This window comes from Acanthochromis polyacanthus, chromosome 6, assembly GCF_021347895.1.
Source record: "Acanthochromis polyacanthus isolate Apoly-LR-REF ecotype Palm Island chromosome 6, KAUST_Apoly_ChrSc, whole genome shotgun sequence".
NCBI lineage: Eukaryota > Metazoa > Chordata > Actinopteri > Pomacentridae > Acanthochromis > Acanthochromis polyacanthus.
In genome coordinates, this window is record NC_067118.1 from 41,144,581 (window position 1) to 41,168,345 (window position 23,765).

Consider the following 23,765-nt stretch of genomic DNA (forward strand, 5'->3'; position numbering starts at 1 on the left):
CGCTGTGCTCGCTCTGGAGTCAGGTCAGAATGCGGGAACATTATTAAAAGCTTCCACAGGGGCCGCGTCCAGCCGCCCGCTCTGATTGGACCGTTCGAGTGTTGCTTCAGATATTTAAAAAGGAAAAAAAAAAAACAGGCCCCTTTTCACAGCCGCCAGACAAACAGCACCAAATATGGACGAGCATATGGCCTTGAAACGTTGAGTCCGTTGGGCCCTCTGACAGTTAGGTGTGTTTTTTTGTGTCGTGTTGTGGGGTTTTTCATACGGTGCTGTTAAGCCGAGGCAGGGCTCCAACAGCAGGCTGCGAGTCGCACAGAGATGCTCTGTGTCTGGCCTCCCCTCTCCTCCGTGTGGTTTTAGGCAGCGGCCCAACACCCACCGCCCCAGCCTCTGCCCCAACGGCAGGGCTTCATAACTCTCTTTAGCTCACTCTCTCGCCTCAGACTTCTGGGAACAATGGAGTCTTTTGAGAAGGGGCAAACGGAGAGGCTATGGGCCGTGGCCGTGAAGCTGCTCGCCCACAGCTCCCCTCTCTCCCACCAAACGCGGGGAATTCTGTACATCGCTGCAGGGTGGAGTCACTTCCTGGGTGGGCCCGGCGGCAATCATGTGCTCTTACATGCTCTTAGAAAATCACTCAGCACAAATCACCGACTCTGTGCCCTCTGAGCAACATGTTAAAGCCATTAGAACAGTCATGCAGCGGCAAAATGTCTCAGCAAAGACGGCTATTAAGACACGTCATAAAAGAGTGGTGACACATGGTCTCACACTGGAAAAAATGCCCCTCTCAAAATAAGAAAAAAATTACCTTATTTCAAGTAACTTTTACCGTGAAATAAGTGAAAAGATTTGCCAATAGAACAAGTAAAAAAAACGGCTTGGTAAGATTTCTTGAAATAAGATATGATATTTAGAAAATTGAGATCTCAAAATTAGCTGGGAACATTTATTTTAAGCTAAATTTTACCAGGATTGTCAAGCTTAAGTGTTTTAAATTAAGAAAGACATGCTGAAAAATAGCAGTTTTTCACTCAAAAATAGATTTCTGCTTTCACATAATGTCCTAATTTGAGATGTATTAACCCTCCTGTTGTCTTCATTTACAGGCACCAAAAATACTGTTTCCTTGTCTGAAAAAAATCAACAAAAAAATTCTCCAAATTTCTGAAAATTTGCAAAACCTTCAGGAAGAAAATTCCAATAATTCCTTAAAAGTTTTATTCCAAAAAAATCCCCCAAATTTGGGAAGAATATTCTTGTAAATATTTTTCAAAAAATAAGTAAAATTCTTCCAAAGAATCTTAAAAATATCTGAAGTGATTACATATATATCAGCAGAACTTCTAATGTTTTATTTAAGAACATTCACCCAAAAAAAAAAAGGATTTTGGTTGATTTTTTGTGAATGTTCTTAAACATTTTCAACATTTCTTTTTTCCACCAAAAAATGTTCAAAAATTTCCCCTAAAATGCTGAAAATGTGGACATCAGAAGTTTCACAGTGAAAATATATATATTTATTCACATTTTCAAACTTTAAAACGGGTCGATTTCACCCACAGGACAACATGAGGGTTAAACTTACTTTGAGTTCTCTTGTAAATTTCAACTCAAAACAAAATAATTTCCAAGATAGTTTGTTTGATATTTAAGATGCAGTGTCTTAAAACAATCCCTCCATCTGATGAAATGTCTCTTGTTAAGTGAATTTATCTTAAATCAATGAGACATTTTGACTAAAAATAAGACAGACTCTGTAAGATTTGGAGTTTTTGCAGTGCAGCTTTACACACAGGTCCATGTCTCATCTTTAACTATCACACTAAAACTGCTTGTGGCACGCAGGCGTAAACACGAGGAAGCTCTGCGTGTTCACGCGTGTGTTTGGCGTGCATCATGTAACATACAGTATCCGTAAACACGCACACGGCGTACGAGGCCATACGTGTAAAATGGATCGATGCTTTCATCAGAGGCTACTCCCTGCACAAACTTCTTCCTCCCTTTTCCTGTTACTCATCTAATGGTGAGTGAAAAACATGAGAGGAAGGAAGAAAGCGCTCAGCTCCTGCAGACAGATACCTCCTGCTCTAACCTAAACCAGACCGGTGCATGCGGATTCAGCAGAAGAATGTGTGTTTATTTCGGTCTAGTGGCAACCAGAAATACATGGCCACTGTGAGCTGCCTGTTTGGAACATATTCCGCACAGAAGACGGTCTAATTCGGTCATCGTTTCTTTTCGGAGGAAAGCTGTAATGCTCACTCAGCACAAAGTTAATACCAGCAGTGTAATGAAAGCACAGATTATAAAACGATGGTGGATTCACTGGAAAAATGTCCCTCTCAAAACAAGAAAAAAAACTTGTTTCAAAGAATTTTTACCTTGAACTAAGTGGAAAAAAAATATCTGCCAATAGAACAAGTGAAACACGGCTTGGTAAGCTTTCTTGAAATAGGATAAGATATTTAGCATACTAAGATCTTAAAATTAACTTATTTTTAAGCTATATTTTAGCAAGATTGTCAAGCTTAGGTGTCTTAACCCTCCTGTTGTCCTCGTTTACGGCACCAAAAATATAGTTCCCTTGTCTGAAAAAAACATTAAAAAATTCAGCAAAAATGTCCCCAAATTTATAAAAATTTACAAAATCTTCAGGAAGAAAATTCCTTAAAAGTTTCCCTTAAATGATTTATTTAAAAAAAATCCCAAATTTGGGAAAATATCTAAAGTGATTCCATAAATATCAGTAAAAGTTGTAATATTTTTCTTTCAGAACATTTGGGAAAAAATTAACCAAAATCCAACGAATTGTTGAAACTTTTTTTTAAACATTTCTTTTTTCCACCAAAAAATGTTCAAAAATTTCCCCCCAAAAAATTGAAAATTTGGAAGTTTTCACTATAAAAATATACATTTTTTCACATTTTTAAACTTTGACCCACAGAACGACACGAGAGTTAAACTTATTTTGAGTTTTCTTGTAAAATTCAACTCAAAACAAGATAATTTCAAGATTGTTTGACTTAACAAGATATTTAAGATGCGTTGTCTTAAAACAAGTCCCTCCATCTGCTGAAATGACTCTTGTTAAGTGGATTTATCTTAAATCAAGTGGGATGAGACATTCTGACTAAAAATAAGACAAACAGACTCGGTAAGAGTTTGAGTTTTTGCAGTGTTCTGGTGGATCTGTTATGTGCAACAGCTGTTTGTCTTTTATGACATTTTGGCTCACAGCCGGCCCCAGCTCACTCTTATCATTTAAAAAAACAAGCGAAGGATGAAATTCTGTGGTGTTAGAGAAGATGTTCTAATCCTGTTGTGTTTATATGACGTTTTTAAATGATTTAGGAAAAGGATATAAACACTTTCTGAAATAAGCAGGTACAAGAGCACAAATAAACAGAAAAAGCTGCGACACCACACCCAGGAAGAATCGGGAAAGGAGCGATTTCTTGAAATAAATAAAATGCAGCTGCACACTACATATCCAAGCTTTCCCCCCCCCCCCCCCCAAGTATCATAAAATAGCTTTGGACACTTTTGCTTTCCTGTTTCGGATATATATCATTTTATTTTTAAAACTGTCGCAGAAAAAAATGGTTGAACTGTCAGGTGGCAATGAAGTCATACGCTGTTTGGAGATTTAAAATGACCAACTGATTGAACAAGTTGGCTTTTTCTTCATCTAATGTAGGCAAATTTTAAGCAAATTTGTCACCATCTGTTGGTAAATCTTGTCTAAGCACATCAGCCCATTACAAGTGCATTGATTCAGTTTGTGCCGCAGAATGTTTTCTACTTAAAAATGAAAAAAACTTTCTCCAATACGAGCCCTTATTGGTCAAAACTCAACCGACTAACTGCAGATTTCTGCAAATTTCCACGTCGTGTTTGGTTTACCAAAGCATTATGTTGTCAGACATCTGCTTCATTCACTTCATCTTAAATCGTTATGTTTAACAGATCCTTTTTCCATTAACGTGAACATTATGCTGTGTGAGAAACATCCATAAACAATACAAAGCTGCCAGTTCATCGGCCTGCAGGTCCTGACTGTGGGAAGAAGCTGCAGTATGTGGAGGAAACGCATGCAAAACACAGAAAGAATACACAAGTTCAACACAGAAAGGCCTCATGTGGGCAGGGCAGGTTCCTGTGTCATATAACAACATGCAGCTGGCTGGATCAGAAACAGGTTGATTAATTCAGTGTTTTCAGGAAACCACTATCTGGGACATGATATTTTAAAAGTGCTGACCAAAATGCATGTGTGCTATAGATTGATGCTTTGTTTAAATCTGCACAAAGCGACTGGATAGCTTGAATTTAGTTACGGCTGCAGGAGAATACAGACTGATAAGACACTGATGTAAACGAGCAGGAGCAGCAGGTTTCCATGTATTCCACGTAGCCCCGTGGAGCTGACATGAACACCGTCCTCCAGTGGCTGCAGCTCTGTGGCAGAAACGAGCCCCACATGTCAGGCCTATGGAGTGCAGGGGTTTGTGATGTCACGACAAAAATGTCAGCCCATCGGTCTTTGAGTGCCAGAGACAGCTGGGCCCAAGAGTGAATGGAGGGGCGGAGGAGAGAGGGAGCGTGCACGAAGTTGGGTGACAGGCTTAGACGGTGTGTTTATGTGTGGTCACGTACAGCACACCCATACTGTACACACAGGGGATCAGGGAATCTGATTGTTGCAGCAGAGAGACGTTGAAAACAGAGAAGGATTGATGGTGTGTGTGTTAAAGTATCTGTGCATATGGCAGGCTACTTAATGGGGGCTAATGTGATCTCTAAATGGGCATTTGTGTGCAAAAAGTGAGAAGAGGCAGCGATTTTGGTGGGCACTTGTATGCTTAGAGTTTTATTAGCTTGTGAGTGTGCTGTGTGTGCACGTACTGTCAGTGCATGAATACACAGTACAGTGGGCTACATGCACATGCTTTTGGATACACAGTTTGTGCTTGTGCTCCTACGTGTTCGCATTTACATATTCGTCCCTGCACATCTGGCATCCCACAACATGAAGCCATTAAATTTTATTTCGTCCAAGTGACATGACATGTCGAGTGATCACAGGCGAGCCTTTGTCTGCGCTGGGTGCCACACATGTTCTATAAGAGGCCCTTTTTGTTTCATTCCCAACTCTGCCTCACTGATGCGTCTGATACACAGACATGCTGTGGACCACATCTCCCTCTCTCTCTCTGTCTTTGTCCCTGTTGTCCTATATGTTCATGTGGATGGTGAATGTTTCATTGTGCACGGAGCCATTGGCACGAGCAGGCGAACGCTGCCACAGGATACGCTGCCAACCATCTAGGATGCACTATGTACCGGTTTATTTTCATAATCACATGGCTTCCTGTTAACTTTCACTGTTGTCCTACAGAGTGCAAGATGTTTAAGACTGAAGGGTTGTTTGACATATTTTGTCTTCAATACAGTGGCCACAAGATCTTGATGTTAACTCCAGCAGGTCCGAGGTGCATCACCAGACCAGTAAAATCACAGCAGGATAATCTATAAATGACCACAACTCCAGTTTTTTCTTTTTTTTTTTTAGTGGAAAAAAGTACAATTATTAAAACGTTCACATTTAAGGAATCATCTTCTTGCAAAACATCATAAACAACCTGAGTTTCTAAAGAAAAATAAGTTCAGTTTCAACAACATTGAAAGTGAATGATATAGTATTTTACTTTATGATCAAAATGACAAAAGTTAGACAAAAAAAGACAAAAAACAAAAAAATCAAGAGAAAATATTACATAAATGAGACACAAAATGACAAAAGTGAGACAGAAAACTCGACAAATGACACAAAACAAAACAAAAGAGACAAAAAGTTAGATAAAAAGTTGGAAAACGACAAACAAATGACAAAAGCGAGACAAAAAAGACACTAAACGACGAAAAAACAACAAATAAAGTGAAACACAAAATGACAAACAATGAGACAAAAAACACAAGTGAGACAAAAAGGAAACACCACACAGCAAAAACGAGAAACAAAACGACAAAAACATGAGACAAACAACAAGTCAGACAAAAAAAGACAAAATACAATAAAAACAAGACAAAATATTACAAAAGTGAGACACAAAATGACAAAAGTCAGAAAGAAAACTCGACAAACGACACGAAACAAAACAAAAGAGACAAAAAGTTAGATAAAAAGTTGCAAAACGACAAACAAATGGACAAATGACACAACCGAGACAAAAAAGACACTAAACGATGAAAACGAGACAAAACAACAACAAATAAAGTGAAACACAAAATGACAATGAGACCAAAAACACAAGTGAGACAAAAAGGAAACACAACACAGCAAAAAGGAGAAACAAAACGACAAAATCATGAGACAAACAACAAAAGTCAGACCAAAAAAGACATAATACAAAAAAACCCAAGACAAAATATGACAAAAGTGAGACACAAAATGTTTTTGTCATTTTGTTTCCTTTTTCTCACTTGTGTTGTCTACTTTCTGTTGTTTTGTTTCTCGCTTTTGCCATTTTTTTGTCTCATTTGTGGAATTTTTTGTTTTGTTTTTGTCTGTCCATTTTTGCCGCTTTAAGTTTTTTGGTGAATTTTTTGTCGTTTTTGTTTTTTTTTCCATGTTTTTGTCAAATTTTTTGTCGTTTTGTGTCTCATTTTTGTCATTTTACGTCTCACTTTTATAAAAAATTTTGTCTCGTTTTTGTTGTTTGTTTTTTTGTCCTTTTTTTGTCTGACTTTTGTCGTTTTGATCATAAATATTACATCATTCAGTTCCAGATAACTAAATGTTTTGTGCCTTTTTTTAGAAACTCTGTAATCTGGAAGTTGCAATGTGTAAATAATAAACTGAGGCTGAATGTTGCTGAAAAAAATAAGTCATAAAAACAAGACAAAATATTACGAAAGTGAGACACAAAATGACAAAAGAACAGTGAACAATCTAGTTTTTTTTAACTTTATGATCAGAACAATTTTATTTTAAATTTGTAGTTTTACAAATTTAATCTGCAGTTTTACACTTTGAGGGCCGGATTGGACCCTCCGGACGGCCGCTTTTGGCCCGCAGGCCTCATATTTGACACCCCTGGTATACAGCTTACCTGCAGATAGAAATGCTCATGTGTTAACACTAATGTACAGTACAGATGAAAATATCAAAACACAAATATGTAGAGAAGATCTGTCCTTTACAGTGCAGAGTGCATATCACTCAAACCATCTTTGTCAAATCTACTGCTGAGAACAACACCTAAGACCTCCAGGTATCCGTTAAATCTTCAAACATTATACATTTGTTGCTGTTTCTCTTTCTCAAACCTCAGGGATTTTGTTTCCAACTTCATGTCAACATGTAGTATCGTGTAGTAAATGTGTTGACCTTAAACTTGGCAGCTAAACAAGTTGCCAATTTGAAACAAGGCAGGTGATGTTTCTCCCCTGATTAACTTCTCAGACGTCATATCGGAGAGAATGCACAAACTTGCAAACGTGTGCTGCAGTAGTGCAAATGTGAATCAACATTACCGCTGTGTGCTTGTAGTTAGTAAGCTTGAGGCTTTTGCATGGTCCCATTGCAAAGATTTTCTCTCTGTGAACTCCCTTTCCGACCACTCTAAAGCACGATGCAACATGATGAGCCCTGATAGATGCTGTATGTGTAAAATTACTTTCAGTTGTAGCATTCCGACTCTGACTGCTCAGCCATTTGTTTGTCACGGCTTCCAGGCAGTCAGCACCTGCTTATATGATGACTTGACGTATGTGTCTGACCCAATAGCTAACTGCTCATTTTGATTCCACAGCTGCGATCGCCATCAGCTGCGAAAGACATGCTGGAGCCCTGGGCCTGTCCACATCGACCCGCTATGAAAGGCTATAAATAAGCATCATCCTGCCACTAGATTAACCATTCAGTGGCTAATACAGTTTGTTCCTTAAGACCTGTGTCAGTTCAACCCACCAGCAGCTTTACCGCCACGTTTGGGAATTTAGAACACTTAGGAAAGCCTGAACAGAGAGAGGCCTGTTATTTATGATCTTTCATTATGGCTCTCAGAGGTCTGGCGTGTAGTTTGATAGTAAAACACCGCTCAGCCCACATACAACATTGCAACAAGAGACGTACCATGCATGTGCCACGAGAACACCACCCATGTGCTGCTCGGTCTCACAGAGATCCAGTAAAAACTCCTACAGATTGTTTCAAAGAGCTTCTATGATGAGGTGGAAATAATGCCATGTGAAACCAGATGGTGGCTTTCTGTCAGTGTAGGTGTGAGCGTTTTACGAGCTAATGCCAGTGCCATTCAATCGACAATTGTTGGGGGAAACAGAGAGCCGGTCGGGGGATGAGAACGCAGACTGGTGCACATCATTAATCTGCAACGTGTCGACACAATGATGCTGCTGTTTTCTCGGCAGCTGTGAAACAGAAATCACAACAGTAATAATGATTAACTGACAATTTGCTTTTGCAAGAGGAGCTCCAATCACGTACTGTACACTTCTAAGAATAAAACTGTATGGTCTTATTAGTAACTTTTCTGCAGACAAGCTGATATTACTGTACTCATCTAGTTGTTTTTTGTTGTTGTTTACTTGAAAAGTGTCACAAATGATAATAAAAACAGAATTATGTGATATGGTTTGCTAATATTACCATTTCTAAAAGCTTATGCTGGTTATAGATTGACCCACTGAGGCGCAGTGGAGTTACAAGAGCCAGCTTCTTTGCTTTGAGATTTTATTATATTGCACCCTCTACAGGACAAATAGCAAGACTACAATAACTAAACTCAAATGTAGAAAAATCAAGTATTTGTTTTGGTTTTATTCATATTTATTAGACTCAGTGATTTTTTTTTAAGCAGTAGTCATTCAAATGCCAGATTGTTGATTCAACTGTACTGGAATTCCCATGAATTAACAAATGTAGGGCAAGTGAGAACATTATTTATGCACGTCTTTCCTAAATCTATATTTTTTGTGCAGGGGAATTTGACAGAAGCTAAAAGTGATGTTTAAAGGGATATGAAGATTTTGTCATTCATGCAGCTACTTTTTCATGTTTATAAGATGAAGTTGCTTTCCAGTCTGACATTGCAGTGCCACAGAAAACAAAAATATATAATATCTGAGTCATTTTGGACAAGTTTTGAGTCATTTTGGACAATTTCATTTTCATTTTCAACAAGTTTAATTTCAGTTTGGATCTTTTCTCATTATTCTGGATCATTTTTGTGTCTTTGGGATAATTTTCAAGTCTTTTAGGACAAATTGCATGTCATTCTGGACCAGTTTTCCACCATTATGGAACATGTTCAAGTCATTCTGAACAATTTTGAGTCAGTTTGGACAACTTTCGAGTCATTTTGGACACATTTTGAGTCTTTCTGGACATTTTTTGTGTCATTTTTAAAAGGTTTTATGTCAGCTTGGATCGTTTGTCATAATTTTGGTTAATTTTTGTGTCTGGCATAATTTTCAAGTGATTTAGGACAAATTTCATGCCACTCTGGACTAATTTTTCCATAATGATGGATCATTTTCAAGTCATTCTGAACAATTTTTGGGCCTTTTTTTTTTTTTTTTTACACCTTTCGAGTCATTTTGGACAATTTTCTTGTCACTTTCAAAAAGTTTTATGTCAACGTGGATCGTTTATCGTCATTTTGGATCATTTTTGTGTCTTTTTGATAATTTCTAAGTAATTTAGGACAAATTTCATGTCATTATGGACGGGTCAATATATAATTGTGGGACATTTTCAGAGAAATACTTGTAATATGTTTTAAAAAGCCTGTAAAATCACACCTACAGTGGAACTATTTGTACAGCCTTGCCACGATGCATTGATGTTCTCGTTTTAGTCCCAGGTGACAGCTGCCGTTCGCCGTTTAACAAACCTGCCGCTGATTGGTCCAATTCTGACATCTACCGTCACCGACCAATCAGAACGCCGGAACCTTGTTGGTACATTAAGGAAGAGAAAAAAAACAGCTGTCCATAAGCTGCACAAGAGGAATATTTCAAACCCGTTGTGCGGCAGTTTGGCTCCAAACTCAAGTATGTATGACAACTAAAAACTTTAATTTACCAGGCCTTGTTCGTAATGTCGAAGGTTATCTGTTAAACGTAGCCAGGGGCTTACGAGCTAGCATTGCGGCTAGCAGTACACCGTTTATACTGCTGATTTCTCCCACTTGCTACGTGAAGCCTTGTCACGGGATCTTCATGGCTGTAGGTAAATAATTTGCGAGCGGGTTTCTCGTATCGGCAGGACCGTGAAATGTGTATATTCGAGAAGCCCGCTGACCTTTCGGTTGGACGAGCTAGCAGCCTCGGTAGCAAAACAGTAATGTGACGACGTGTTGTGTGACCAGTTAGCAATGGTGCAAGGACGGGGGAGCGTCATCAAACCAGGTGAAGCACACTTACATGAACGCACCCAAAGCCTTTAATTTTCATAAAAACATGCTTAATTTCTGCTGCAAATTCATTTTAGAAGCACTACGTGTCACTTAAGCCTGTTGCAGCGCGTATGAAGGAAAATTAAGTTGAATATTTTGAATAAAAATGGCCCAAAAAAATCAATATGTAGGCCTTTGAAAGGTGCTGGATCATGTTTCGCCTCCGCTAACATAATACCCGCACAGATTTAGTTGTATTTGTGCAACACCGGATTATTTTTTAAAGTAACCGAAGCTGTAAAGTCTTTGTTTACATTTCCCCTCCTGTCCACAAGTGCCTGAAAGCTGCGCAAATAGTAGAATAATTGTGCAGAATACATTTTTTAAAAATGTGTACAAGTAAATACATTACAATAAATGTTAGATTGAGGCTGTTGGTGTGCATGCAGTCGCGAGAAGGTGGATTTCAGCTCGATAAATCTGACACACGATGGGCCTGCCATTTTGTCTCACCAAGCAGAAGATGAATGTCAAAATGCATCAATTTCTGCACAACTTTGTTCATTCATTTTTGACAATTTCCCAGTAGTAGCTGAACAGGAAAAGATAAATAGATATGTGCGGTCAACTCATCGGTTTAGCAGGTGGTCTAAGGGAAACATACCAGAGTAAATAAGGCAATCATGGGGCAGATTTTCTGTATTTTGGTGCTTTTACTCACTGCAAACAAGCATTTAAAACAAGCAAACACTTAATGTATATGACATTTAGCTGTCTTTCTAACAAAGTGTGGGTATATCTTATGTAGTGTTTATTGTTCGTAATGTAACCTTGATATCATCGAGATGCATTTGCATTCCCTAACAAGTTAATAAAAAATAGATAATTTCTGCTGCTAATTCATTTTAGAAGCGCTTCGTGTCAAACAAGCCTGTTGCAGCGCTTATGAAAGAAAATATAAGTTGCATATGTTGGGACAAAAAATGGCCCAAATAATCCAGTATGTAGGCCTTTGAAAGGTGCTGGATCATGTTTCGCCTCTGCTAACATAATATCCACACCGATTTAGTTGTATTTGTGCAACAGGAGGATTATTTTTTTAAATAACCGAAGCTGTAAAGTCTTTGTTTACATTTCCCCTCCTGCCCACTAGTGCCTGAAAGCTGCCCTAATAATAGAATAATTGTGCAGAATGCATCTTTAAAAAATGTGTACAAGTAAATGAATTAAAGTAAATGTTGGGTTGAGCATATTTTTGAGGCTATTTCGCTCCATAAATCAGGCACACGATGGCTCTGCCGTTTGGTCTCACCAAGCAGAAATTTCTGCACAACTTTGTTCATTCGTTTTTGACAAATTCCCAGTAGTAGCTGGAACAGGAAAAGATAAAGAGATATGTTTGGTTGTCGCCAGCTGCTGAATGCAGTCAGTTAGCAGGGTCTTTGAGGCAAACATACTGGGGTAAAAAAGGTAATCATGGGACAGATATTCTGTATTTTGGAGCAAATAACTTGTATTCAAAAAGGAAACACTTAATGTATATAACATTGAATTAGCCTTGTAACAAAGTGTATGTATGTTATCTTATGCGGTGTTTGATGCTTCATAATGTAACCTTGACATCCTGGAGATGCATTTACATTCCCTAACAAGGCCCAGCCAGCAGCTAAATGATAAAGAGATAAAGTACGCTGCTGAGCTACTCCCACACCACAGCTCTGATCAGTTTGTGCCTCTCATTATTCAGCACTTTAAGTATCATCCTACATATTCTAACCGATTAAGAAATGTTTGCTTTTCTGTGTCTTTTCTATTTCCAGCAGAAAGAGAAGTCGGTGTTTTCATCTGCCGATCAAACCATCCACTCTGCACAGACTATTAAAATGGTGAGATGTTATGCTAACTATTCTACGTATTATCATGATTTAATGTTGACCGATTGTGTTTTCTTTTAATGCCTGGAACATGAGGAATTCCCATCGTTGCATTTGTGTGCAACAAAATGACCTACTCCATAATAGCAGTGTGACATGATATATATAAGGATTTAGACAATAATATGAACACTATTATGTACAATATCCACTGTATTATTCCAGTGGAGTCGAAATAAAATATCGCTGGCTACTTTGCTTGTGAGAATTAAAGAATAAAAGCACAATAATTATTGCTATTGCTGGTAAAAAGAAAAAAAAAATGAATGAGTTGAATCCCCAAGTGCTTTACACAACAGCAGTTAAAAGCAGTGTAAAATGTTTTAGTGAGCAGACTGTGTAAGTGTTCCTGATGTACATTTAACTGAATTTGATGCTTTTCTTAAATGGCACTTCACCTGTATTTTGTGTCAGTTTGCTAAATGTCAGTCTTTTCCTCATCTGTTAACCAGGTGTGACAGACAACCCTCAGAGAGCGGGGTCTAACACCTTACAGAAGATGGAGGAGCCTCCTCGTTTGTACATCTCAGAACATGGAGACAATGAGGACATAGAGGAGGAGGAGGAGGAAGAGGAAGATGAGGAAGATGAGGACATTTATGAGGAAGAACCAGACTTGAATAAGTTTCGCTACCAAGAACCTCACAGACTTCCCAACCAGGAGAGAAACTGGGACTCCTTTCCCTGCCAGCACTGTGAGAGACGCTTTACCAGCAAACAAGGCTTGGAACGACACGTGCACATTCACACTATGGCCAACGATGAGGGACATGGATGCAAAAGCGATACGAGCAGCATGTCTTTGGGTTCAAATTTAAATCAGCTGCAGCAAGAAAAGACAAAACCTCTGGATTCAGCGGGCTCAGACATGCAGCTTCATAGCTCATCCCCCACTAGCCCTAACACTCCTATTTTGTCTGCTGGAGATCACACCGCAGAGCCACACAAACCGGGTGTTCTACACGGGCATCATGCTTGCAAGTACTGTGAAAAGGTATTCACAACTCACACCAACAAGCGACGCCATGAACGCAGGATCCACGAGAACAACCTGCAAGTCGCACATGTGGAGAAAACCCAAGAGGAAAGTCCTCAGAGAATAGTGAGTGAATCATCTCAGCAGCAAACGCAGCCTGGTGACTGTACAGCGCTCCAATCTGCTCTGGAGAATGAAAGGGAACAATACATGCTAGATGTCTCTAGCAATATTTCCGAGAATCTCAGCTTCTACATCGATGGAAAGATAGTGTCCACAAGTACAGTCAGTAACTGTGAAGCAGCCGAGGTTCATTCTGGGCCTTCGGCTTTGGTTGGACTGGATGCCCTGATTCTAGACCCCACCCAGATCAGCCAGGTTTTAAACACAGATTCAGCTACAGGCAAAGAAATACCTGGTCAACCGCTTGGCAAGAGGAGAACTGCAACGCCACCTCTCTTACCGCAAATTAAAACTGAACTGGAGTCTGAGGTAGTCGTGTCTTCATCCTCCTCATCACTTGTATCTTCTTTAATAGAGAACCTGCTTCCTCAGAACACGGAGTCTACAGTCGTGCAAAAAGAAAGAACAGTGTTTTTGTCGCCAAAGCTGAAGCAGCTTCTGGAGAAACAGGACGGCCTTAAACCGACACTTGCCCTCATCACAGATGGCCAGAAGCCGTGCTCACCTGTGTCTCTCTCTGTCCTACCTTCTGGAACAGGGAGGTTTAAAAGAAGAACTGGCTCTCCAACAAGCTCTCCACCGCAAAATGAAGAAACGCCAGTGACAGATACAGGAGATTTTGATGACGGACTAATAGAGATCCAGCAAAGCTCACCTGTGGACCAAACGCTGGAGAACAACGGCACAACCCCGTCTGCTGCGGAGCCGGCAGCGAAACCTGTTTTGACGGAGAGCTGGCCCCCCGTGACCGGCGGTAATTCCTGCAACCAGCAGCCTCTGGATCTCTCGAACACAGTCAAAAGAAATGAAGACTTGGCTTTAGCTGATGCCGTGCTGGATTTGAGTTTGCAAAAAAAGAGCTTAGGTGAACCTGAACCGACGCTGAGTTTTATTTCACAGACGCTTTTGACAGATGGAGAATCAAATGCATGCATGGTGGAAAAAGCCTTAATGAAGCTCGGAGAACACGGCATAAGCCTAGGGAATCCTGGCACTCCTTTAGTCACAGACTTTACCATAGTGACGGGTTCAGACATCGTGACCCCAGTGGAGCCTGTTGCAGACGGGCTTGTTTACGGACTCGCCCTACCTGCCACTTCTCTGACTCCATCGTCGGCCGCTCTTACCCCCGTTGCTTTGCAGCCAGCTTCACCCTGCGCTATAGCGTTTGCTTCCCCAACCTCACACACCGTGCTCCCTACCGCTCCTTCATTAATCACAGTTTTGGCGGCGGCACCACCACCACAAATTTCCAACCCCTCAAACCAACCAATTCAGGTATTAGCCCCAAATATATCTCCTGAGCCCCTGGTAATCTGCACAGAAAATGCATTGAATTCTTCAGAGTGCGATTTAACCACCGCGTTTGCCGCTACGAGTTCTGCAAACCTCGTCACTCTGTCCCAACCCCTTGACCCGACTCTAAATCTCCCCGGCCACGTGTTTCTCACCGATCAAATTGCTCTCAATCCGCCTATGGTGGAGTCCACTCCTGTGTCAGAAGTGCCGTTCACACCCACTGTGACTTTAAATGACTCCCTACTCAGCTCGTACAACATCGCCAGCAACACAGTGTTAATAGAGTGTACAATAGCCCTCGAAGCCCCGGGGAGTGTAGTCCCTGCTGCAATTACCCTACAAGAAAATACTGCTGAGTCTCCCGCTCCGACACAGATGGTTGTTAATCACATAGAACAGCAACAGATTGTATCGCTGCCCGACCCTCAAACTGCAGACCCCACTATTCTCGTGTCGTCCATCGCGGAATCGGTAACTCTTTCCACTACCGCTCCTGTGATACCCGATAGTCCTCCTGTGGCCGAGTCGAATCCTGACCCAGAGCCTGCTGTCAGCACAGAGCAGCCAACCACAAAAGATGAAGAAGTTCCTGACAGTTCTGTTCCTGAAATCTCATCTATGACCTCTCCAGCTCCTGAGAAAGCAGAAGAGGAGGAACCCTCAAATGACACACCGACTGATGTACAACAGCAGACGTTCACCAAGAATTTCGTCTGCAACGTGTGCGATAAGCTTTTCCATTCGATGAAGGAGCTCGGCCACCACGTAGGCGACCACGCTGATGAATGGCCCTACAAATGTGAGTTCTGCGTGCTGCTCTTCGGCAAACCCTCCGCTCTGCTGGACCATCGATCGAGCCTCCACGGCGTCGGAAAGACTTACGTTTGCAACGCGTGTACAAAAGAATTTGTCTACCTTTGCAATCTGAAACAACATCAGGAAGAATTACATCCCGGTCAGCAGTGCACGTACGCAGAGGAGGAAAAGGGAAAACTACGACCTCAGAACTACAACAACTCAACTAAAGTTAACTCGGATCCTTTGGTTCCTGAAGCTCCGGAGGAACCCAAGAAAGTGGTGAAAAAGGAAGAAGGTGAGGTGGATGTGGCAGCTGAAGAACTGTTTACAACCATTAAAATCATGGCTTCAGACGGAGGCAAAGTCAAAGGACCTGATGTCCGTCTCGGCATTAACCAACATTATCCCAGCTTCAAGCCTCCTCCGTTCCCTTACCATAACAGATCACCTGCCGGTTCCATGGCTTCAGCCACAAACTTCACCACCCACAACATCCCACAGACCTTCAGCACCGCCATCCGGTGCACCAAGTGTGGGAAAAGCTTTGATAACATGCCAGAGCTGCACAAGCATATCCTGGCTTGTGCAAACGCCAGCGATAAAAGGCGATACACACCCAGAAAGAATCCTATCCCACTACGGCACTTTGCAAAAACTCAGAATGGAGTGCTGTCGACTACTAATTCTACCAACGGACTAAATGCTTCGAACAGAGTCAGTCAGTCGAACAGGTCCAAACATAGTCCAGAACCACCGGTGAAGTTCAAAGTGCTGAACAAAAGGAAGAAAAAGTTGGTCCAGAGGGTGATGCCGCAGAGGAACAAGTCACATAAAGTGTCGTCTGCACAGGTGGGCGAGCGACAGGAAGTGTTCGTGTGCCCACACTGCAGCAGGGAGTTCACGATGCGTCGCAGCAGAACCAAGCACATGGCCGTCTGCCCCAAGAAACTGAAAGAGATAAAGAAGAGGAAAGATGGAGGGATCTCTCTGACAAAGGAGAACGACAGACACTTGCATCGAGGGGTTTCTCATGCTGAGGAGAAACGGCAGTCCTCGCCTCCCCACAAAACCAGACTGCAGACGTCTGGCTCTGCAAAGAGGCCCGCCATCCTACCGGTACAAACCGTCTTTTCCAACAAAAGAAGCAAAATCATCATCAAAGAGAGCACACAGCCAAAACACGAGACGCCCACTCTGAGTGAACTTCCCATTGTTCGCACTTTCAACCCCTCTATGCGGCAGTATAGCAGAGTGCAGCACAGCGTCAAAGGAGTCCCAATAAAAATCACTATAGTGAAACCTCAGCAGACTGCACCACAGAAAGATGAGTTGCCTCCCAGCCAGAGCCGAAACGAAGCAACCGGAACCGTTACCAGCAGCCCCGAGCAGAGCGCTTCGGCTTGACGTCGACTCGGAAACCCATCCGGGATCCGCAGGTAGCTAAAGCACATTTAAGATGGAATCTAAGCTTACACACTGGAGCAGGGGTGTCAAACTCATTCTAGTTCAGGTTCCACATTCAGCCCAATTTGATCCCAAGTGGGCCGGACCAGGAAAATAACAGCATAATAATCGATAAATAACCAGAACTCTAAATTTTCCCTTTGTTTCTGAAAATGTTCACATTTAAGGAATTAAAAAACAGGCCACAAAATGTCAACAGCAAGAAACAAAATGACAAAAATGAGACAAATGACATGGAACAAAACAGAAGAAAGACACAAAAAAAGTTACAAAACGACAAAAATGAGACAAAAATTACACAAATGATACAAAAAGTGACAAAAGCGAGAAACAAAATGGCAAAAAATGGACAACACAAATGAGACAATAAAATGCAAAATGAAACAAAAACAAAACGGTGAATATAGTGAAACACAAAATGACAAAAATGAGATGAACGACATGGAACAAAACAGAAGAGACACAAAAAGTTACAAAGCGACAAAATTACACAAATTAGACAAAAAAAATGACAAAAGCGAGAAACAAAATGGCAAAAAAATGGACAAACAACACAAGCGAGACAATTAAAATGCAAAAGGACAAAAATTAAACACAAAACAATGAATTAAAAAACACGACAAAAAAGAAACGGCAACAAAAATATGAGACGGATGAAAAAAGGCAAAAAAACAAAAGATTACAAAAATGAGACACAAAATGACAAAAGAATTTGCAATCTTCTATTTTACTTTATGATCAAAACAATTCATTATGTTCTAGAAATTATTTTAAATTTACAGTCTTGCAAGTTTAAAATTTGCGGTTAGTGTCGTCTCTGTAATTTTTACACTTTGCAAAGTCGTCCAGTGGGCCGGCTTGGACCCCCCCCCCCCGACACGTTTGACGCCTATGATGTAGAGTCATCATAAACACAGAAAGATCTCCAGGGTGATTTATTATTTCTATAATTACAGATGGAAAAACACAAGCAGCTCTCAGTACAACCATGTTAACAAACGATTAAAGAAACACTACAATATGTAAATAATTGCATCAATAGTTTTCTCAGTCTGTGTTCTGTTCTTGCTCTTTTCAGGACTGCTGTACTGAAGCCCTTCAGCGATCCTAAAGGGAGAAAACTGGTAATCGCACTGTAAACCCAGCGGACTCGTAGGCTGTAACCTACTGTAGATTAAACGACTGAATTCAGGGCAGATAAAACAGACAAACTACAGAAACCACACTGGGGGGATGCGTGTAACTGGGTGTTTGAATGCTTTTGTAGTAGCTTGGAGTTTCGTAGATTCCCTCTTTCGTCTCGTCAAACTTTGTGTCACCGGCTTGGATTTGCACTTGAAGTTAATCTGACTGCTACATGTCACAAACTGGAAAAGGAATTGGGAGGAACTGAGCTGGAAGGCTGCTCTCATTTCCTGCTTGGTGGGGTTTTCGGAGAGGATGGCAGGTGGCAATCATTTTCAGCATGCATTTGCACTTTTTTCTTATCTGTTGTGTGTGGCCTTTTGGTTTCAGCTCTTAGTGCATGCTGTCTGTGTGCTTGTGCTCCAGCTACGTTCATTTAGGGAGGATTATGTTGATGCAGTTAGGCCTTAAACACTGAATCTGATGTCGATCCTTTGATCTGGTGGATCAAGAAACCAATAGAAGTACAAGAAGGATGTGTTAGATGTAATAAAATGTAAACGATTGTTTCCGGACTCAAGACGGCAGAATTGCAGAAAAACAACACACTCTGTAGTGCAGTGGAAGGTTGGCCACAGGCTTTCTGTTAAAATTCCTATGAAGGATTTCAATAATTGCTATTAGTCTGTTTTAATCATTGGTGTGAATGTAACATTTAGTAGATTAATGCTACAGCATTTTCAGATCAGAATAGTGTGTTATGTGACTGCCCCAGCTGCTACTCTATGTATTTGTATGAGAGTTTTGAGAATAATGATGTTTTTTTATTTCTGTGCCATCTAATGTATAAGTTCTGACTAAATGTGGCATAAAAGTGGTGGAAAAAAGAAACATTAGTCAGTGTTTCCCACAAGAAGAATTTATTTTGGTGGTTAAACAAGTTTAAATTGCACATTTGGCTCTTCAAAATTTCCTTTAAAAGATTGAAATTAAACCTCATTAATGCAATTTACCTTCTAAATGAGAATGCAGCCAAACTACATGATCCGTTTTGCATCCTTAAAGGCCACCACAAATAGATTTATGACTTTTGGGAAGCACCGCAATCCCAAAAAGAAAGTACTCTGATGAAACCGTGTACAGCTTGAACGCACCGATGCTGCTTTGAAATGCGTGTTCTACTTCTAAACGACGTCGACCGAGCCGAGGCCAGCGCTGGACTTTCCCGCATCCCTCCTAAAACCCTATTATTCTTACAGTAGTCGAGTTTTTGATTTTTGTTTTGCAGCTCTCCTGGAAAATGTTTGTCGGAAATCTAGTTTTGTGGTATTTTCCTTCAGCAGTGACTAGAAGTAAAAGTCTGTTTCGGTCTTTTCCATCTGTAACATACGACCACGTCATCGTTGATTGTAATCCGTGTAACAGTTGCCAGTGATTTAATGTGTGAAGCGTGTGTATTTAATTCCCACATGTATGAATCACAAAATAGAAATGGGATCAGTTATGGGATGATTTTTTGTTTTTCTCCTGAAAAACCTGTAGTGGCAAAATGATTTTAAAAGCTACTAGTTTGAAGATCCAGTGCAATACAGGGTAGTTCTGTCATTATGATCGAGTTTTATTAATTTGGTCAGTCTAAAACTTGACAATAGTCTGTATGAGAGAGAGAGAGATTGATTTATGGTACGTTTATGCCTTTGCAAACTTTGCTGGTTACGTTTCTTTCATACAGACGAGACTGCAAAAATGTTGGGTGTACAGGACGGTTTGGGAGACTGTTATTTAACTGTGAAAAGTGCTTGTAGCATTTCAAAGTGTAAATTGAGTCATGTATATTTATTAATAATTTAAAATCATGTTATCAGTCTTTGAACAATTCCTCTATGATTTGCACTAAAAGTTTTTTCAAGCGAGTGTTCAGAATAAACGGAGAATGTGAAGGTTGTATGTCAAGCTTGTGTGGAAGTTTCTTTTAGTGAACGAGCGAAGCTAATCGTAATTTTGGAAGTGATCTAGCGGATTTATTTGGATTCTTTTCACGCAGAAATATCAGTCAAGATGTGCGGTGTGTGCCTGCATGACCAGGAGGGGGCACACTTCCCTCACTTTACCCTCTGGAGAGGTGGTTTCAGCAGAGCGAAGGAGGCTCTGTAATACCTCTGCATCTCTCCTGCACTCCTACATTCTGTTTGAAAAATCCATTTGCAGTGACATGTCTTTTTATGCTGTTTTTTTTCAAAGGAATCCTCTCCACCACCTCTACTTCAGCATTTGGAATGTGCTTGCCAAAAAGTCTTTCACATAAAAATATCTGCAGCTGCCAGCTTGTTACCTGCTCTGAATTATTATACAAAACAGCCGCTTAAAATCTTTATATAACATCTGCAACAGTCGTGTCATACTTTCACCATTTCTTCTTCCAGGTTGTTCAGCTAACAAGACTAAATGCTAGGTTTGTTTAGGAGTGAAGTCCAATGCATCAGAGCACTGCAGCAAATTAAATTACACTGTTGTTTACTTAACCTTTAAGGTCTTCAAATGTGAAATTTAATTGCTTTTTTCAGATCTCAGCTGTACGTTTTTCCCATTAATGTATTTAGATTGCTTTCGCTGAACTTTGCAACCTGCAAATATCGACTGTAATTCAGTTAGCATTAACCAGTTTGTGTAACATCTATTGTTTTGCAGCGTCATGCACTTAAGATTTTTAAGTGATGAGTCAAGTTGTGAGTGACAAAAGCAAAGGCAAGGAAGAGTTTTACTTTGAAAATGTCCGCTTGTGTTAGCTGAAAGAGCATTTTAGGTCAGTTCAAGCCTCTGTTCAGCTAACACAAGGCAGCAGGAGCATCTTTATAAACCAACAGGTCAACTTGACTCCAAAAACCTCATCTGCACAAGCTCAGTTTAGAAGGAATAAGTAATTAGCAAGATTAGCTGTGGGTGGAGGAAGAAAGGTCCTGCTGGTAGAAATAAAGAGGCACTAAGATAAGTTTGCTTGTAGCTTGTAAGCGACAAGAATCTGACAGAACATTTGTCTGCAAGAGGAATGTGTCTGGGGGATGTCAGCAAGAGCCAAAAGTGAGAAAAAGTCCAATCAAGCAGCCCTCAGCTGTCTCCACTGGCTGTAGAAGGACAAATCACACTTCTCATTCAACCACGGATCAACCAATCATCATCCAGAAAATGCAGGCCACACTGACCAGGTGTTGTAAATCATTGGAGTCAAGAGCTGCAGAAATGTTTGTCCTGAGGAGTCTGGAACTTCTCTCCAAACAGTGAGTTCCATCTTTATATAATAAACATGTGCTCTGTGTTTATTGCTTGATGATAATGTGTGATAAAGCATAAACTCAGAGTAAAAATGAAAACAAGCTGCTTTAAGTGCCTAAAGCTGACAGGGATGTTTTTTGAAGTGTGTAGCTAATAAGATCTTACTGTATACCACCGTTAAACCTAAAGCGGTTTTCTTTGTAGCCAATGCTTGCAAGCTTTCAGCTGTTTAAGGAGAAAAATACAGCTTTCACATGCAGAAACTGTTGAGAAAAGTCTATTTCTGTTGCTTAAAAAACATAGACAAAACTAATTTTAAAGATGTCAACATAAAAACGGTTATAGAACATCAGTTATCTGATAAATGTTGAGGTGTTTAAGCTCATACATGCACTTGCCAGAATGATCAGTGCTGACTTTTCTAATTTTCTGTTATTTTAATTTTGTTTTTTGGACAAGGCTATTGCTCCTTTGTCTCAAGTATATGCCTGGACTCATGCACAGTTTTTTTTTTCTTTTTCAACTCCCCCTTTCCTTTAGTTTTAGTTTATTTTTGATCCTTTTCTTTCTTTTCTCCATGAATGTCATTTTGCTTGTATTCCTGCAATGTGGCTTGATATACATTCTGTACTGTAAGCCTCTACCAGATGTTGTATGCTACATATGTTTGTTTAATTGTTAAATTAAAAAAAAAAGCTCATACATGCTGACAAACTGAAGTCTTGGAAAATGTGCTCATTCATTGGTTGAGTAAAGCTAGCTTAGCTGATTAGCTTAGCTGTTTAGCTTAGCTGAGTAGCTTAGCTTAGCATAAGGAGTGGAAGTGTTGAGCCAGCTTCTGTCCCAAGTGAAGAATCAATCCTGCTAACACCTTTAAAGCTGACTTATTTTGACATCACACTATCAAACAGGTTTTATTCAGTATATTTATATATTATTTTCGCTCAGCTTCTTGAAAACAAAGGAACTGATGCTGGACTTCATGAGGAAGGAGGACTGTAGAGAGAGGGTCATTGACTTTAAATTCCTAGGAACATACATTTCTCCTTACATGGGGCACTAGAACACCAATGCCGTTGTGGGAAAATGCACAGCAGTGTCTGTACTTTTAAAGATTGTTGAGGATTGTTGTCCTCCTACAGATGTTCTGAAGAAAGCATCCTCACCGACAACATGTTGGCGCGGTACAGGAGCAGCTCTCAGGATGACAAAAAGGTTCTGGAAAGAGTCAGGAAGTCCACACACAGCATCATAGTCAATGTTGCTTTTGGTCTAACTCTTACCCACTAAGACGCTGAGCTTCGATTCACAATTTGGGGTTATTTGACTCAGAATTCAGGGTTAGTTTCACGTTCAACCTGATTTCTAAAAGAGGCTTCTTGTACATAAACTAAGGTAGCTATGTTTATATTCAGTGTTTATCGTTGAGTAATAAATGATCCTAAAACATCTGCCTTGCTTACCTTTAGAGAAACGCTGCACTTCTTGACATCCAAAGTTGCAGTTGCATGATGTTTCTTGCTTCCAGCGTCCATCTGACTCCAGCAAATTTGTAGACTTTGCAGCTGCTGCCGACATGGACACTGCTGCACTGTCTGGAAATGCAAATGATTTTACCCCGTTTTATTATTTAGTACATTATCTCAGTACCAGACCACAAACTAGACCGCTGCTCCCAGACTCTGTGTGCAGTTTGCAACTGCTTTATCTATAATCGCACATTTCCCACGTCAGAAATGCGACATCCTGTTACTTTTTCAGAGTGAAGGTGCGTACTTTTCATTGACTAGAAATGTCATTTGACTGTACCTTGAAATATGAGTGAGACTGTTGCAAAGGAGTGTGCGTGCATTGCGTACCAAAACCGTTTCTCCACAGAGCTACAAGTGGTCAAACAAAACACAAAAGCCCTTCTTATCTAATTTAATTTCAGCATGCATGTTGTCTGTTGCTATCTAGTGGAAGTTCAAGTGCTGTCCTGTTTTAACAAATATAATTTCTGCCTTTAATTTAACTTGGATTTTAGCAGTTTTGTGGACTCCTTTTTGCTCTGGTCTAATAAGAAAGGAATCCAGAGGAAATGTCTTTTTTTTTTTAAGTGATACTTCAGTGTTATGATAAAGCTCTGACAGCAGCAGCACATAAATCTGTGACAGTGACATATTGCAATAATTGCCCCGTCTTCTTGTGCCGTGGCTGCAGAAAGCACCATAATAATGCAGATATATCCACAGTTCAGCAGCAGGTTAGGTTTCTGCGTGTTCTGATTTAAAGGCTTGTGGGCTT

General features: G+C 40.4%; 1 protein-coding gene across 4 annotated transcripts; it reads left to right on the forward strand.

The window, feature by feature from the left end:
* Window positions 1-9,963: 9,963 nt before the first annotated feature.
* Window positions 9,964-20,162, forward strand: prdm2a (PR domain containing 2, with ZNF domain a). 4 transcript variants are annotated; one of them, XM_022201068.2, is made up of 4 exons: window positions 9,964-10,086; window positions 12,251-12,316; window positions 12,817-17,056; window positions 18,163-20,162. In XM_022201068.2, the coding sequence occupies exon 3, from the start codon at window positions 12,864-12,866 to the stop codon at window positions 17,022-17,024; it is 4,161 nt and encodes a 1,386-aa protein (XP_022056760.2). In that variant the 5' UTR covers window positions 9,964-10,086; window positions 12,251-12,316; window positions 12,817-12,863; the 3' UTR covers window positions 17,025-17,056; window positions 18,163-20,162. The 4 variants fall into 4 exon arrangements, with proteins under 4 accessions (XP_022056760.2, XP_022056761.2, XP_022056763.2 ...); XM_022201069.2 differs by having other exon boundaries at window positions 12,254-12,316; XM_022201071.2 differs by lacking the exon at window positions 9,964-10,086 and adding an exon at window positions 10,112-10,443.
* Window positions 20,163-23,765: the final 3,603 nt, after the last annotated feature.

Coding starts and splice junctions, on each gene's coding strand:
- prdm2a (XM_022201068.2), top strand. CDS start 12,864: ATGGAGGAGCCTCCTCGTTTGTACATCTCAGAACATGGAGACAATGAG.